This window comes from Strix uralensis, chromosome 25 (assembly GCF_047716275.1).
Source record: "Strix uralensis isolate ZFMK-TIS-50842 chromosome 25, bStrUra1, whole genome shotgun sequence".
NCBI lineage: Eukaryota > Metazoa > Chordata > Aves > Strigiformes > Strigidae > Strix > Strix uralensis.
The window spans coordinates 6,630,084-6,648,410 of NC_133996.1; the positions used below are offsets into that span (position 1 = coordinate 6,630,084).

Sequence of the window (18,327 nt, forward strand, 5' to 3'; positions counted from 1 at the left end):
TTGGTTTTTGATGGTGACTTCGCTGCACTGGACAAGGAACAGCCCAAGAACCGTCCCCAGCTTTGCCCGAGTGCCAGGGGCCTGGGACAACTCCAAGCAGGCACTGGCAGGCTGCAGTCTGCAGCCCAGGCTGCCGGGAAGCTCCCCTTCTCATTACAAATAAATCACTGACTTCTGCTGGGCTAGCATGTTACCAAAAAGGCATCAAACTAGACTGTCATTCCCATGAAAATAATTAAAATCCAGTCTTAAAATGAAGTTGAGGGGAAGAGTGCATATGGAAAAAAACTTTAGCTCTCCAGGGTTTTCAATATATACTGTATTTCAGCTGACAATGTGCATTAATTTGAAGAAGGCTGCCTTTTAAGTGGTACCTACCCAACACTTTTGGTATCTCATGTTGGTATGCTTTACTCCTCTTTTTCCCCACCATCACCTCGGTAAAGCCCATTACTTAGAACATATATCTCCCTAATTCCTGGCAAAAGGACATCGCACAGAGGATGAGACTGGTTTTAGTTTGGCATTTATATGATTATTTGGTTCAGTGCTCGCCCTCCCTCTGTTATTTTCCCTCTGTCTTCCGTCAACACTTAATGGTTTCAGATCAAATAAGATGGGCATTACCATGACGTTATCAAGGCTAAGAGCTACACAATCTATTTCCTGCTCTCAGCAACAAAGAGAACAGATTAAAGAGAAAACAAACTGCAAAATATCCTCAGGATTTTGGCTCTTCACTAGATGCTGAAATATCAAGGGATGCTGTCAAATAATTCTGTCAGCATAAGCTTGGTATAATCTGCCTAGGAATAGTTATAGAAGAGAAATGCATTCACACACAGAGAAACATCTTAGCAGTAGGAACCCCTCACAGGAGCTGGGTATCTCCTATAAATTTTTAAATCCAAAGTGGTAATTAGCATTCGTACAGGACCTACAGGACCACAGAGCCAGCAAGAGAGGTACAGTTGCTAGTGCAGCTATTATGGCACAGCACTGGTGGCTCATTTCAGGAAACAACAACAAAGGACTTGCTGACAAAAGAAAAGCAGAGTGAGGGAAGAATGTAAAATTAACCTTTGCTAGATAAAACAAAATGACAGATTAAAAAGTAACAGATAAAAAAATCCCAAAAGTCTCCACTGCAGAGAAGTAAATGTCAATTTTGATTTTCCATGAAATAGCAAGTGAAGCAGCCAGCCAAGTTGCAGGCTGTAGGACAAAGGCCACTGTCCCACGGCACCGGGTCCCATGGCCGGGCACCAGCGCACGAGGCTCCTCGGCACGGCGGGGAGCTCGGCTTCGCCTCCAACCCAGGAACCCACAACTGATCCACAAGGTTCATTACCAAGACCACGGTGTCTGTGATGTGAAGATTTTCTTTATCTTTTTAATCAGGAGAGGTTTTTCTTCAGCGCAAAAGGGGGTTTTTGATCTGGGGCTGCGCTGGCACCAGGATCCATGGCAGCCTCTCTGCCTTCTCAGAAGTGCTTTGCTGGACACTCGGATGAAAGCAGAAGCTGTTTAACAATATGTCACAGACACTGAAATGTGCTATCAGAACAAAGACGATCGCACCCAAGGAAGGTGGAAGACAGCTGAGCCTACGTGTCTCGTGCTGTTTTGCGCATCCGAGACAGTCGGGAACAAAGTGCCCCCGAGGAGGCAGCAGCCATTTGAAACGCGACAGACAGACAGAGGTCAGCCCTGCTGCCTGCAGCCTGGCCCTCGGCATCGCTGAGTTAGGAATATCCATGACTCTGAGGCCTGGAGCTAAGAGATGGAAATTAATATTTATTAGCGTTGTTCTTAAATGTTATGGGAGGACATTTCATTATGTGCATAACATAAGTTCAAATTTATAAGCCTATGCTGACCTTTGTCAATAATTATTACTACTGATCAAGCACAGCAAAAGCAATAAGAAAAATCCCTTTATTAAATACAGCAGAGTAAATCACAGCAAGACTCAGTAGAAACAGAGCTCCCACCAAAGCCAGTGAGACCCATGCCATTAACGAACGAGTACAAGGTATTTATTCAAGTCATCACAAACATTATCATGATTCTGCCTTAAGTCAGAGCTGTAAAACAGTGAAGGAACAGCTCATTGCTTCCTGTCTTAGGAAGTCGAGTGGGACAGGAGGCTGTGGCACAAGGGCACTGCCCCAGGGCCCCAGTGTGAGATGCTCATGGCTGAGTTGAACACGGAGGCATCTGACAGTTGTTCACCAGCACAGCTGCTTGTGTCTGCACCTTCAGCCAGGAGCAACTTCTGCATTTGTCTGGTCAGCCCAAGCACAACTCGCTTCTCTCTTCTTCTGCCTTCAAAAGATGTTGCCTCTTCACAGAGTGTCCCGCTTCTCCTGCGAGCCATGCCTAGCGGCCCCAGCAACAGCACCTCTGCTCATCCTGCATGTGAGAATCCAGGGCTGATCCTGGGGACAGGGCATGCCTGCAACACGCGGGAATGCAAAAGGCACCAGGTTCAGGAGCTGAAAACCAAGCAGGGAATCACTGTAATAATTTCAGTCTCCATGGAAACAATAAAAAAATCCTAACTTCTCTCTCAGCCTTTAGGTATCATTCCCACAGACTCTGACCACTTGGGATAGAGCTTGAAGACAGTAATGGATTTTCTGCCTTACCTTTCCTTTCTGAGAAGATCCCTCTCCAGGCACTGCCTGCTGATGGACTGGAAAAACAGGATCTCAGCAGGAGCCTGGTTAATAACCAGCAGGCCTCACTCAGGGAAGCGTACGTCCCAAATAGCTAACAGTGCTGGAAGCTCAGGGCACTGTTCAAGCTGCGAAGCAGAGTGCTTTACATTTTGTGTTTTCCACCTTCTGTAACTGCTGTTTCAATAAACACATCTGCATCACAACGCATTTTCCTTCTTAAAACCCTGAGGCACCAACAGGACAAGTGGGAGGTGAGGGAAAGGAGTCTAGAGCAAATATTAACTGGGAGAACTTTTTTGAATTTCAGAGCAACAAACTCTTCAGCTTACTCTGAAGGAGTAGCTGTCACTGCCAGCATGCAACTAACTGGAGGCAGGAGAGCAGGTATGTTAAGAATAATGAAAAATAGTCAGGGTTTGGGTAGCAGATCTTGAGGAAAATATCATCGGTGAACTTAAAATAGACTGTATAGGAGCCTCTGTGCACAGAGAGAAGTGCTACGATACCAAGAGGATTTCACTTCTGCCCACTCAAAACAGGAACAGCGACTGGGAACGAGATAAGTTTCTTAAACTTACTGGAAGATGCTGATCCCCACTAGGACAGTGTTGGGCTGCTTGTCTGCCAGGGTTTCTGCAGCCATCTGTTATTCAGGAGGTGCTCCAAGGCTTCTGCACAAAACCAAGATCCTTTCCTGTGTGTCCCTGTTTATTTTAAGGGAACTCTCCCCCTCTTTGCAGTCTTGGGAATCGGTGGTGGCATCCACATGAAGACAGAAGTTTAATTGTCACTTTTTGGCCAAGGCCCCAAAGCCGTCTAGTGGTCTTGCTGTGTACCTCTCCTCTTTTGCTGCTCCGTGGTTTAGCAGCGCATCCTTCCTCCGCTGCAGCACTCGGCGCCGTCTGCCAACTGCTGCATCACATTCATCTCCTGCACACTGGAAGCTGCAACAGGCCGGGGCTGGACTTGTCTCTCCCCCCAGTACCACGGTCTCGGCACGCTGCGTGTGTGAAGGATGACTGCTCCAGCACCAGAACGGGCACAGCACCCCCCGAAGCGTGTCACTGGGTGACGGCAGCTGTGCACTGGTGATTAAGGGCAGCAGAGGGTGTGGGGGCAGGTTCAGCCACACGTGAAGCTCCACTCATGGGGAGCAATAGAAAGAGCCTTGAAAATAAACTCGCGCACATGGGTTCCACCTGCAAACTGGAAATGTCCCTTTGCACCTTTCTCAAGCACCAACCCCGCACATAAAGCATTAAAGTAAAACAAGACATAAGGGAACTTCTCTGCAGACTAGATTGAAGACGGCAACGTAACACACACCACATTCCCATTTTCTGGATACAGAGACAGGGGAAGGGGACAGAGACAACCTCCTTGCCTGATAAAACCCATCAGTGTCATTTCAGATTCAGACTCATGTTAAGAGAAGCAACCCATCACGCTGAGCAATTCCTGTCAGGAACATGGACAGATGCCTTGGCACAGGACAGCTCATTTACAGCAGCAGGAAACCCTATCAGGGTAACAGTTCAGCTGATACAATCAGTAAAATAACAAGCATGGAGACAACCCAAAAACCTGCATCCTGCTACTGAGCGCCGAGAGGGCAGCTGGCAGCACCTCTGCCGAGCCCCGTGCCCAGCGCCGCGGCCCAACGGCACCGTGGAGCTCCAGCCCTCCCCTCGTGCAGGCTCTGCGGGAGGAGCAGCCCTGCTGAGGCCGTGAGAGCTGCCTGCATCTGCCAGATCAACACCCCAACCTCATCTCGCACCCTCGAGCCTTATCCCTGTAACCTTCTTGTTGAACCAGGCTGACTGCCCGAGGACCCCAGGCCCCTAACGATTTGTTAGAAACCAAGGGAACACGCGGGGCAGCAGCTCGCAGCAGGAGAGTGCTTCTTCTGGCTCTACAACTGCTAGACAGAGCTTGCTGCCAAAATAACACCAAGGAGAAAGCAGGCTCTGGTTTGACCCAGGTGGACGTCAGCTTTCCTTAGATACAGGCACCAAGGGACACTTCACAATTCAACTGACAAGTGGCAGGCTGGAAGATGTGCAGCTTATTTGAGACGACTCTCAAGGAAGAGCAGAGGGACTGGCTGAGCGCCCTCTCATAAAGTCACAGAAAGGGAAATGGAAAATTTTCATATAGGTTACACAAAAAAAAAACACCTGGGGAGTTTGTAGTGGACAGTTATAACCAATTTGTTGTCACTAAGAAGGTGCTTAAGTGCATTCCTGCTCAGCACTTCAGCATGTATGCCTACTTAAGCAAGCATTTAAATCTCGGTGCTTTGATAAACTAGGGCTGCAATGCAGAACAAGGCTTTGAGGGAAAGTGCCCTGCTTAAAATTAGGAAGTGAATGGTCTTACATGGCCGCAACCATGAAACAAGGTTGTTAACAAAAGCTACAAATCCCACATGTATATAGAGATGACGGTAATCCTGCCTTCATTTAATTTGCTTCCCCTACTGCCAGAGAAAGTCTGAATCTCAACTGCTGGGTTCAGGGGAACAGCCTGAGGAGAAAGAGCATTTCACCACCGATTTGCTGCTCTGACCCCAGCTCAGATCAAGGGCAAGCAGAAGGTGTTAATGGGCCTTGAAGGACACACATCTGTTGCACAAATGCAGGAGCCATCCAGGCCCTGGAAGTGGCCCCAGCAGGGAAGGAGCCTGGTTCTTGGCAAGTTTTCAGCTGCAAGACCCTGGGATGTGACCGGCTGCTTTGCAGAGATCAGAGTTGAGATGTTTTGGTAGGTTAAGGTTAGCTACCAGCTCCCTTTCCCAAATTGTCTCGCGGAGATAGAGTATCTCTCTGCCATTATATCGGAAAAATCATACCAAGGTGCTTCATAAAAGCATCAATCAAAAAAATAAAAACTGCACAGAGCAAAACAGCCTGGAAATAAAAATTAATAGAATTCCTACTCTTCTTTCAAAATCCACTAAAAGCAACTGCATCTACAAGCAGATAAACAAGTCCAATACTAGCTAGAAAAAGAAAACCTGTTTACAGCAGGAGGGAGAAACATTTTGTGAGTTAACATAAGCTGTTCCATCAGCACTGCAAAAAGTAAGAGGAATTAAGAATAAAAGAAATAACATGAAGAGCACATAAAGGATTAAGCTTCATCAAAAGAATGAGAGCCTATGCTACAGTTCAAAAGTCTAAAAAACTCCCTTATAATGAAAAAAGTATCAATTCCCTTTAAAGATTTTATGAAATTGTTAGTTAAAGAATTATTGGACAATAAAGGAACATTCTGATCTTAACCATCCACCTCCTTAATACAGATTATAAAACAATTCCTGGTTCCTACAGATCTCCAGAGAGGAGTATCCAATCTCAATTTGTAAGTGGTTAGGTATGGAGAACCCATCACTGCTTTCAGTAGACTGCTCCAAGGGTTAACTACTGTCTCTGTTAAAAAGCTATTATTTTTAAAAAGTGAAACTGTGCTTTTATCACTGCTAACTTAAAGAGACACACTTTTCTCCAAATTACTCTTCATAGGGAAGGCTCCATAGGTTGCTGTGAACAGTGGGCAGGAAAAGAAGAAAAGCGAAGAAACAAAGAAAGAGAAAGAAAATAATGACCAACTGACAATTTAATTTAGCACTAAATGAAAACCTTGTCAAGTGATATGAAATTACATGGTTCTGTTCAGTACATTGCTGGGAAAACATCTACTGCACTTTGCATTTCCAGCTACTAATCCTGACTGCTTGTAGCAGGGAGCGCACACCAAAGGTTGGCCACTCAGCACAAAACTAAAATTTGCACATCTTTATAAAGAGGAGCTGAGATTCTTCAGCAGGTATAATAGGCCAATATAGGATTAACAAAAAACAGGAGTAATTACCACTAAGGAGAAGAGAGATTTTATACTGCTGTTAAGGAAACTCAAACGTTCAAAAGACTGGAAAAACGCACAAAATCTTAATGCCTCCAAAGAGGACGACTGGGTCAGTGCCATACACCTGCGGGGAATGACGGGGGACCCTGGGCTGTGCCGGCCTCCTCCTGGAGCCAACTCAGAGACAACTCGCAGCAAACCCGGGATTTCCTTGGTGCTCAGTTTGGTCCGAGAGTGTCAAGGCACCATTTGCAACAGGACAGCTCAGACCTCCAGCGTTAGCGGGCACAGCGCTGCCTCCTCCCAGCGTCCCTGCGTGTCACCGTGACCGTGAGCAAATCCGTGAGGAGAAACGGGCTGTGGCTGAGGTTTTCAAGTGAACAAGGAGGAAAGCAAGCATAACATCTGCTCCAAAGCCAGAGAAGAAAACCTACAATTTAACATAATTTCAATTGGAAATGCTTTGGGAAATGCCTTCTGCTCTGTTTAGAGGAATATTACGCATGACTACTGCTTAAGCAGGTCTAGAATACAAAAAGAGATTACGGTAACACAACAAAAAGAAAGTCACTGGAAACTAATGAAGATCCTAAAGCAAGACCAGAGCAAGACCCCTGTAACAACTATCAGATCAACAGACAGTGTCGGGAGGAGTCCAGAAGCACTTGGAAAGAGCACAATTCAAGTTACAGCCCCTCCATTTGAACACACACACACGTGCACAGGGAGCTATCCCCGCACTTTGGGAAGTTGCAGTCAAGTGACGCCAAACAAACACCCTCAGTTCAGTGCAGAAACCTCCGCCCCCAGGTTCTCTTGAGGCATTGCAATCAGAATATACGTACTGTTTTATTTACCCTTAGAACACATGACGGGTCCAGAAAACTTGAAGTTTGCAGGTCAGAACTAAACTTGTATCAGAAAATAACTTATTTTCAGAAATTGCTCTCCCAGTGCAACTGGCAGAGGATAGTTAAAACAAGGCAAAAACTTTGCCTTTATTCAGTGAGATGGTTACAAACGACATTTATTGTCATGACAGTTTATGCCACAGCTATCTATCACACAACATGACGGCACTGCTTGGCGCAAGTCAACCATTCTGCTAAAGGTGCAGGACTGGAAATGCAGGAGCTGCAGGTCACAGGCCCACAGGGGCAGGGCTGCAGGCAGCAGGAGGAGGAGGAGGAGGAGGAGGAGGGAAGGGAAGGGAAGCTGCTGAAGAGAAATAGCAAAAAAACCTTGGCAGACTTACTGCACTGCTGCAGAAACCCTCCAAGAGCACTGGCCCCCTGCAGAGGGGGTGTTTGCTCTTCCTTTCCTCGGCAAGGAAACTAAAACCTTGCGAAACAAATTTCGGTCATAGAAAATGTTTTGTAGCAGGGCCTTCCACCGCAACAGTTCACATAAAATCAGATAATGAGTTTTTCCCTACTATACACGAGTATGTTTAAACACTACTTCCAACCATGTATTTGAAAGTTATGGCACTGCTGAAACGCCCTGCGCCCCGACTACGCCTATCCAGACTTTCATCATCATTCTCACCGCAGTAACTGAACAACTCACCGGCTTCCCGTTATAGCTGTAATTATGGGCTGGTTCCCCATTCAGAAGCTTAATAATCTCCTCAGCCACACGTAACTGTAGACTTCAGTTTGAATATTATAACCCTTACAAGTTCCAGAGCACAAACTTCATCTAAGTAGCACAATGGTTTTCCTTAGGTACATTTATACACATGACATCCCCTAAGCCCATTTTGCTGTCCTTCACGAAACCTGAACGCAGCTCTGTATGAAAGCCATGGCCCGGGTTATCCTGGGTTATGAGAACTGCCTTAGCCTTTGACAGATATCACAGTTCTGTAACTGTGAAAAAGCAGCAGAGCGAAGAGCAGGAACTATGAAGGTGATTAGAGCACTACAAGGTGCTGCAGGATCAGGAGAAGGAGCGGTCTGCAGTATCCAGTCAGCACTGACACGCAGGCGCCCACGCTGCCAGCAGCAGACACCAAGCTCAGAGCACGGAGATGACTGTGCTACCCCATCCCGCTACAGCCCGACAGCCTCCCGGGCTCCAGCGTGCTTGTTTCAGGATCTCAGCTCATCAGAGATAACCCAAACGTACACAGCAAGGCCAGCGATACCTTGCTTAGCAAGGGGTTTGCAGAAGCCACGCACTAAGAAGGACTTGCAAAGTTTCTCAAGCGCCCTGTGTGCTCACCCGGGACGGTTCAGGGATGCAATGACAACAAAGAGGATGAAGATGGAAGGTCTGTTATCATGAAGGCACAGACAGTCACGATTTAAGAACCCGTTGCAATAAGCAGATGCATTACTTAAATGGTTTGTGTTGCTTTGTCATCAAAGCCCCAGGAAATGAGTTCTCCACAATAAATTCTGCCTGCTCATAAATCATTTGCTCAGGACAGCAGGATGCACCATAGCGTGCTGTTTAATCTCCATCTGCATTTGTCACACATTTGCGGCCAGAATCAGCAGCACTGAATTGTTTGCATATTCCAACTAGCAGCCATAAATCAGGTTACCTTATTTTCCCACCTCATGCCCAACATGTTTAATGGTCTCCCAACATTTACAGAGAGTTGTTACTAATCCCACTACAGATTTCATGCCAGGTTACACATTTTGTAACGTAACCTCTTCTGATTCATGCGCACTAGTATGATGCTGTCTAGAATAAAGGCAGGGAGTAAAGGTGTAGAGGGGGCTATGGGAATACTTGTTCCACTACCTACATGTCGCCTTGTTGATTTGTAAATATCCAAAGCTGGAGGGCCACAGAGAACAGAGTACAATGGAATTATTTTAGCTAGAAGATTCATGCCTGTGCTATGCTTTGCATGGACTGCTGACTGGGGCTTGCTGTGATGCCCCTGTTTAGTATCTACCCACAAAACATAATCCTACTTTCCACTAAGTCTCCTTCCTATACTACTACGATCCAATCCTCTCATACTGGGCACAAACTACGGGTTTAGTCTCACTGCAAACTATCAGCAAGAACCGCAACCAGACCATCAGCTGTTCAAATTCATCTGAGCTTCTGGGAAACAAAAAAAAACCACCCCACCAAACCAACACTTCTGATGCTAAGCACAGAAATGGTCTAACATTTCCCACTTCAAAGACAACCAGGAAAACTCCATTTTCCTCATCAACACCTTTAGCTGATCTGTTTACAGAGAAAACCAGGTAGGGAGGGAGTCACGGCATCCGGAAAAGGCAAAACTCACAAAGCAATTGCTTCCTTTATCCAAATAGACATTCTCAAATGCTCAGAACTTTAATTAGTGTTTGAAAGGAAAGGCACTTACTTGAAACTGGTTTCCCACATTCTCCCACAAACTGCCAGTGCAGGGAGGCTGAAGCCCCTGCTTCTCCCACAGCTCCTGTAGAACCCAGACTCAGCCCTGAAGTAACGAGGTTTTCTCCCCCCTGCTGTGTAACCTCTGGTACAGATCAACTCCTGCCACACTACGAATGAGTATTTTGTACTGGAGTACCTAACACCAGCATATCTGTTTATCTATAGTAAATACACACTTATAAAAATTAACATTTCTCTCTACCCGTTATTCCCACACTTTTATCCGCTGTCTGTTGCTCAAATGAATTTTCCTTTCCTATTTTTTTTTTGTAAGGTTCAGCCTCACTCCCCTACACCACAGTATCTGTTCAAAGGCACAGACTTTTAACATATCAAACTAAGTAGAGATGAGACAAAAAGAAGAGTTTGCTTGTCACCAGTTGGGGAAAAATACAGATAATTCTGAGAGTTTTGGTAATGTCCAAATACAACATTGTTTCTGAGTCAACATAATAAAGCAGATTGCCAAATACATCTTCAAAGGACAGTGAGATCATTAAAACCCAGAAGGGACTGTGCATTTAACTCCCATTTACATCTGAAAATTTTATCCTTAGTCACTACTGAGAGCATAATATCTTACTTCTGCTGAGAACTCAGGCAACAAATTAAAAATTGAGATCCAGCAGCAGGGAACTTGAATATTGTCAGATAATAAAGGAAAAGGCCAAAAATCAGATCAAGTTTTAAATTATTATTGGTTTTGTGTCCATGTCCATTCCTCCTGTATCAAACACCAAAGTCCTGCTTTCCCCCCCGAGGGGATTGGAACCAGAACGCTGGGAGGGCAGAGCAGAGAGCGCACACGGTCCCAGCACAAGCCCAAATCTCCACCTGGACGCTGGGCCCCGCTGCACATCCCTTCTCTGCTGACAGAAGAGCCAAACCAAACTCCCCACAGCTTCAGTTAAGTGAAGCTGGAGCCTGGTGCCATCTCTGCCACCATAAGAACTTGCCCCACCCAGGCACCACGCACAGACATACTGCTTACACCACCACCTCACCACACAAGGACAGGATTTTAGAGCCATCTCCTCACTGACTTACAAACACAAACTGGTTTCTGAGCAGACCACTGGCTACTCTTTTGGCAGGTAATTGTTTTCTGTCCCTTCAACTCAAAGGCAGGCTGGCACTCAAACTTCAGACTGTCCCCGTGGTGAAACGTAGATCCTTCTCTCCTGCCGTAGGCTGGGATCCCGGGATCGCCGCAGCTCCCTTGGTCAATCTCTGAAAAAGAGAAAACACAAGTTGCATGGGGGAAGGCTCTGCCACTGGGCTGCTGCGATACCTGCCACACCTGGCCAGCGTCTCCGCGGGACGGGGCCAGCAGCGGCGCAGAACGCAGCCGAGATCTGTCATAACACACAGATTTTACCACTGTCACTGAAAGGCCCTCCTAACTCCTTCCTCATCCTTAAATTAATCACAGCTAAATGAAAAACGCAGCGATACCCAAGGAGATCCTAATCTGCATCTCCTCCGAGAACTTCTGAAGCAGACAGACCACGTGTCACCTCATGGGACCTTCGGCACTCTTGGGCAAAGCGACGCGGTCAGGGTGTGTTTGCTGGACAGTGAGTCTGTCACCTCGCCCTCCTTCCTCCCCCGATTTCCATTTCTCCCTGTGGTCCCGAGGTAGACAGCTCACACCTTGCTGCATGGAAACATACAGTTGATCTCTTGCTGTGCATGTATTTTGACTTTAAGTAAATCATGGACACAGTTTTCTGTTACCTTCTGCTCCGTACAATTACATTTCAGAAGGGTCCCCTGCTCTGTACCACTATTAGCTACAAAACTTCATTCCTTCACAGCCTCCTTAGTGCTCCCACATTATTCATCTGCTTCACGTTCATCTCGTCTTCCACGTTCTCTAGTTTTTATCCCCATCATCTATGATCAGTCTCGCTGTCTTTTCTCCCCATTTTCAATTTCTTACACCAAATTGGAAACTTCTTTTATGACACTTTCTTTACAGAGGAAAATCGCATAATCCAGGATTTGCATTACTGCATCTAATATTCCAGTTTGGTTGGAATAACAACAAGCACCTCATTATTATGCGGACTTCAGGCAACTTAGATACAGGTGTATTTTGAATAGAAGTCACAACAAGGCCCCTAGCTTCTGCCACTGCTGTATACATCATGAACTAAAACGTCACCGCCAGGTAACGAAGCATCCCCCAAATAATTTAACATAAATTAATATTGAAGCTTTCATGAAATATCTTTCTTTTTTGTCAGTGAAAATAGTTCGCCAAGATTTATGTATCTTCCTGAAGGCTTTAAAAATCCAAATGTTTAAGATTTGTACTTGCATATAAGGGACAAAAAATAAAAAAGTTTGGATACTGAAGTAGCACTGAACTGTACATTACTCTCCAAAATAAAAAGAGCAGGAGACAAATACTGCAAGTCATGAAATGAAAATTCAGCTTTAAAACTCAAGAAATAGTAACAAGAACAGAGGGTAGCATGCAGATTTTAAACATATATCCTAACAGAGACACAGGAAACTGATAACGCTTTCTGCTACAAGTCAACAGCCTTGAAAAACTTATTTTTGTTATTCCTTTCCTTCCCACACCTTGAAGTCTTGAAATACAGTATCAGCAAATAACACTGATGGCGAGCTGTCGTGCAGGGTGCCCTTCACCCAGCATCTCCAGTTCCTGCTGTCACTGAAGCCTGCGGTGTTGGGTGCCGTGGGGAAGGAAATGTTGAATGTCCTGGTACAACTCTGGTTGCTGATATTTGGTCAGAACGAGATGGAAGTTAACGTATGTCACTCCAGCCATCCCTTAAAACAACGAACAAAGCGTTAAGTCATCTCGCAGCCCACCCTGAACCCGGCACTGCTGGGGCCACGGGGAGCAGAAGTGACAGGACTTCTTGGGCTGCTCCTCCACCAAGATGCGACAAAACTCTTTAACCCACGGACACGCAACCTATTCCTGCCCACACCCAACTCCAGAGAGGGAGCCCCGTCCTCCTGCAGCCTGCGGGAGCTCTGTCATCAGGTTCAGCAAGGCCAGGATTTCACCACCGCCCTGAAGAGCTGCACGTGTCTGTGGCTCTGGAGGGACAGTGGCCAGGCGAACCCCACTGGGGGGCTGCAGGCAGACGTGCTGAGGGGCTCCGGCCAGGGGGAGCTACAGGCGTTCAGCACGTTCATTGCTTTTGTAAAATGAGGCTACCAGGTACTCAGAAAAAGTGCAGTTAGGCAAAGAAAAATACCTCCCTTTTGCCCCTCTGCTGAGAAAGAAGAAAGGTCACAGAGATGCTCACAAGGCACTGCCTGGATGGTCTCCTCCCTCCCCCGGCTGCCCCCTCACTCGGGAGCTTGTGTGCTCCTGTTCTGCCACATCACATGAACCCAGCTGGAACATCCCTCCAGACAGAGCCAAATCACAGCTTTCAGAACGGGAAAGAAATGAAGAATTAGAGCTCACATTTTCCACCATGCACAGGATCTCCTTGTTAGCAGGATGCAAACAAAGCTAGCACATTTTACTACACAGAGGTCAGAAAACGGAATTTCTGTCCTGAGAAAATCCCCTGGTTCCTACATTTCTTTTCATACATAGTAAAATTCATGAAATATTTAGCAGAGCAGAAATTCCAAAAATGAGTGATTCAGAAATATCAAAACATGTTACTTCAATAAGACTGAACCATTTCTCCTGATGAATGTTTAAGTAAAATCACTTCCACATTAGAATAATAAAAGTCAAAACTAAACAAGAACATCTAAATCAAGTGTTTTGACATTATTTAAATGAAACAAGTTGAAATGAATCTTTCAAAACTTCTCCATCAAATATTATATCATGCAGATAAGATTTTGACAAAACAGCATTTTCAAACAGAAAATGTTTCACCAGAAATTTTTCATCAGCTATTTATGCTATTTGTCTTCTGGCGGTGGGTGGGGAAACTGGGTCCCTCTGCTCAGTGCAGAGGAGGCAGCCTACACTTCCAGAGTGACTAACGTGAGCAAGAACCTCTCTGCTCCTTTACACAGCTGCACACAAACACTGCAGGCACCCAAAATTTAGGCCACTCTTTTCCTGGGGTTCCATGGGAATTTCTGCTCCTGCTTGACTTGGCTCTGGAGGAAACTGAGGATCTCAGGGCTGCAAGCAGGCACTGCAATAGCCAAACTCCTGTTTCTGGAAAAAAATACCCACAAGATGTGGGATTTGTGAGCACTGAGAGGCCATACCTAAGGAAATCACAGAAATGCTACCCCTAGTCAGAAAAGACCCTTAAGAAAACACTTGGCCTCACAGGCATTGTTTCATACCTATCTTAACTGGGCTTAAACCAGAGAAAGCTAACACTGTAGGTATGTATCTGAAGGAACCAGGACCAGGGTGTTTCTATTGTTGATTCCAACTATGAGGAAAAGAAGATCTAAAGAGGAAACACATGAAGAGGAGGGGCTAAACTAAGAAGGAAAGGACCTTTCTGCATATCTTTGCCCATCCCTTCCATCTAAAATCACTGTTGCAGGACAAATGCAAAAACTGAATCTAGCAGGCTCATTAAAACCCTGTGGTATAACATCAAATCACTCCCACTAAGGTTTATATGAGACTTAAATACAAGTAACAAGAGCAGTTCAGGTCAACACACCATAAGCTAAAAGCCTTCACGTCTGTTGGTTCAGCAGTATTTCAGCACTAGTGTTTTATGACAGGAGTCAATACATTTAATGGAAAAGCAGAGTAGGAAAGATATAAACACTAGCTTTCCTGACAGACTTCCACCATCGACAATACTGGGGGTTAGGTAATGTAGAACCTAAAAAAATAAATCACAGACTGGTTTGGGTTGGAAGGGACCCTTAAAGACCATCCAGTCCCACCCGCCCTGCCCCGGGCAGGGACACCTTCCACTAGCCCAGGTTGCCCAAAGCCCCGTCCAACCTGGCCTTGAACCCTTCCAGGGAGGGGGCAGCCACAGCTTCTCTGGGCAACCTGTGCCAGGGCCTCACCACCCTCACAGGGAAGAATTTCTTCCTTATACCTAATCTAAATCTGCCCTCTTACAGTTTAAACCTGTTAGCTCTTGTCCTACCCCTACCCCCCTGATCAAGAGTCCCTCCCCCCTTTCCTGGAGCCCCTTTCAGTCCTGGGAGGCCACTCTAAGGTCTCCCTGGAGCCTTCTCTTCTCCAGCTGAACCCCCCCAACTCTCTCAGCCTGTCCTTACAGGGGGGTGCTCCAGCCCCCTGAGCATCTTCTGGCCCCGCTCGAGCAGGTCCGTGTCCTTCTGATGTTGGTGCCCCCAGAGCTGGACCCAGCACTGCAGGGGGGTCTGATGAGAGCGGAGCAGAGGGGGAGAATCCCCCCCCTCACCCTGCTGCCCACACTGCTCTCGATGCAGCCCAGCACACAGATGGCTTTCTGGGCTGTGAGTGCACGTTACTGGCTCACAGTCAGATTTCCATCCACCAACACCCCCAAGTCCTTCTCCCCGATTGGGGCTGCTCTCCATCCAGTCCTTGTCCAGCCTGGATTTGTGCCTGGGATTGCCCTGACCCATGTGCAAGACCTTGCACTTGGCCTTGTTGAAATGGATGAGGTTTCCATGGACCCACCTCTCCAGCCTGTCCAGGTTCCTCTGCCTGCCATCCCTTCCCAGCAGCGTGTCACCGCACCACACAACTCGGTGTCATTGGCAAATAAATCCACATAACCGGCGAAAACCACCTGCACGTCACTTGCCTCTCAGTGAAACCTGAGAGCATTGCACTAGACAAAACCAAAAAGACAGGGCTCCAGGGAGCACAACCTCAGCTTCGAAAGCTAACTCTGAACAGCAGCAGCATCAGAACTAGGTGTCATTTTTCACATTATTATTTCACATAGGTGTCATTTTTTCCCCAAGTCTCCCAGGATCAGGCAACTTAAGACATTATTGTTCTCAATTTGACATATATACACACGTATGAACACCTTTACACGCAGCTGCCATGCAGGCATCTATATAGAGAGTTCTCACATAACATATATGTAAAAACAGATGTGGAAACCCAGCAAGTTCATCCAACCAAACACCCTGGGCAGCACTGATTTGATTAAAAGCAGAAAGGTCAGTTGAGGAAATCTTCAGGCTCCAGCTCTGCAGAGTTCCTAAGCCTCTTAGCACCATGGGGCTACATTTCAGCTCTAAAGCTAAGCCCTCCAGAGCCAAACACTTAGTCAGCATTTCAACAACAATAAATATTGTTTAATCATCCCCTGCCTGCAGCATGCTGGTAGTTCAGAACATAGACCTTAGTCAGCTCTACCCAAACTAACACAATTCCAACAGACATCCAAACTAGATTAGTGTGTGTGTCTATAAATCTAGTTTTAACTTTAAATTATTACTTTATATTAGAAATCTATAAATATAAATGTAAGACTAAATTAAAATCTGGCTTTGTTCTATTTTTTCATGTTTTAATATTGCTGTCTCTTACCACAAAATTTTATACTATCGATTTACTCTTATACTATTGCTTGTAACAACCTCAAGCTCATCACCAACAGAAACATGTTTTTCCCCACACCTCACCTGTGAGGGAGACCAAACATCTTCAGTTCACTGACAGGGAACATAACTGCAGAAGGACTGCAGATCACGGGAGTCTGAATCCTCCCTCTTCAATGAACCCTAAATTTCTCAGGAACCTTTGAAAATGTTACCTGAGGAATTATTTATTCCTGTTACAAGGGGTTGACCTGGGAACTTTCAAAGAACCATTTCGATGGCTGTGGAAGGCATCAGCTCTAAGGGGAGGGTATTCTCAGAACAGGTCATCTGAGATTAAAGGAAAGAAGGGAGAAGATAAGACCCAGGACCCCAGGAGGCTGTAAGCCCTCTCACAAGTCAAGCACTAAATTGCAGTATCAATCAGCTCGCTATAGTCATGAGAAAGAAAAGACTTTTCCAGCAAAATAGAGCTTAATACAAATTTATTCTGACAAGCACTGGAAGTCCAAAAACATTGTTCACTATTATGAGAGAATGTCTGTTTAAAAGGATAAAAGTGGCTGCAGTTGAGACATTGGAGATTTAGAAGTAATCTTCCTGAACATTAATGAACCAGATCCTCAGCTGGTAAAGACTGACACAGCTTAATTGAAAATCAATGCTGTCACACTGATTTACACCCACTGAGCATTTGTTCCAAATGCATCCAATCTTGCAGTGCAGATTTGGAAAAAATCTGAGTTCAGGCACCTTGTGTTTTGTATACTCTTCCTGGTGCAAATGAAGCCAGAGAACCTTGTTGGCTCCCCCTTCTCAGGAACCCGACATTAAAAATTTGATGGTACATTGCCCTCCTCAGCACATTTCTTCCAACAGGTCCTTGAATCTGCATCAATAAATCTCTTAGGTGTAACTGGTTCAGCACTAGCAACAGGCTTTATGATTGCGTTACACTTAAAACTTACACATTTTAGGATAGATGGTTATTTAAACATACTCTATAAGCAATACTCTGCCCCTCTATTAGGCAGATTTTTGGTCTTGACTTTATATAGCTCCATTAGCTGTAATTTTCCTCTCACAATTAGGAAGAAGCGTGGCCGTAAAACTGATACTGAAACTTGTTAGTAAGTTGCATATAATTTCATAATGTATTTGGCAAGTGCTAATTGCCTCTTACTTAAATGTCTCTTGCTTTAACTCAAAGCATTTGCAAAAAACTAAAGGAGTTTTATGGACCTGACTGATTGGAGGTTAGCTTAACCTCAGGATAGTGCCAGCATGGACCTTAGGCACTGAGTGTATTTCCTCGTTCGTGCACAAATCTGTTCTGCAAGGTCAGTAAGCTGCTGCACAAAAACTGTAAAGATGCTCAGAAAGAGAGAAAAGATTTGAACGACCGGCAGAGAAGCCTCTGCTTCTAATACACACAAAGGCCAGGCACTCCCCAGGGAAGGGTCCCTCCTTTAAGGCTCATCAGGGGACAGCAGAACCAGAACACTCTTTTTTTTTTCTTCTTCTAGGAAGTTATGAACCTAGAAGAATAGAGTAAAATAGGCAGCAGCTGTGCAGGTAAAGCTGATGCACAGGGAAGGGAGAAGCACATTTGACATTGGAAGCTCCATACAACAGGATTCCAAAGCATGAATGATAATGGTGATCCCCAAAGTGGCTGGGGAGGTCACAGGGAGCCAGAGCAGCTCAGCCTCGCCGTAGATCAAGCTACCAGTAACATCGAAGCAAGTCAGAAGAGGAAAAAAGTCAAGCTCCTTATAGATCCAAAGTCCACGAAAGATGAACAACAGCGTAAGGAAGTCCCTAGATCATGTGCTTTGTAACTTTATGGGCTATGCTATAGGGTAAGGATAAGATTTACCAAGAGACTGAAAGAACA

General features: G+C 45.6%; 1 protein-coding gene across 1 annotated transcript in view; it reads right to left on the minus strand.

The window, feature by feature from the left end:
• The window catches only part of CSMD2 (CUB and Sushi multiple domains 2), a 306,084-nt gene that overhangs the window by 120,956 nt on the left and 166,801 nt on the right, over positions 1–18,327 (minus strand). The window contains 1 exon segment of the mRNA XM_074894313.1: positions 10,992–11,174. Coding sequence (XP_074750414.1) covers positions 10,992–11,174 — 183 coding nt within the window.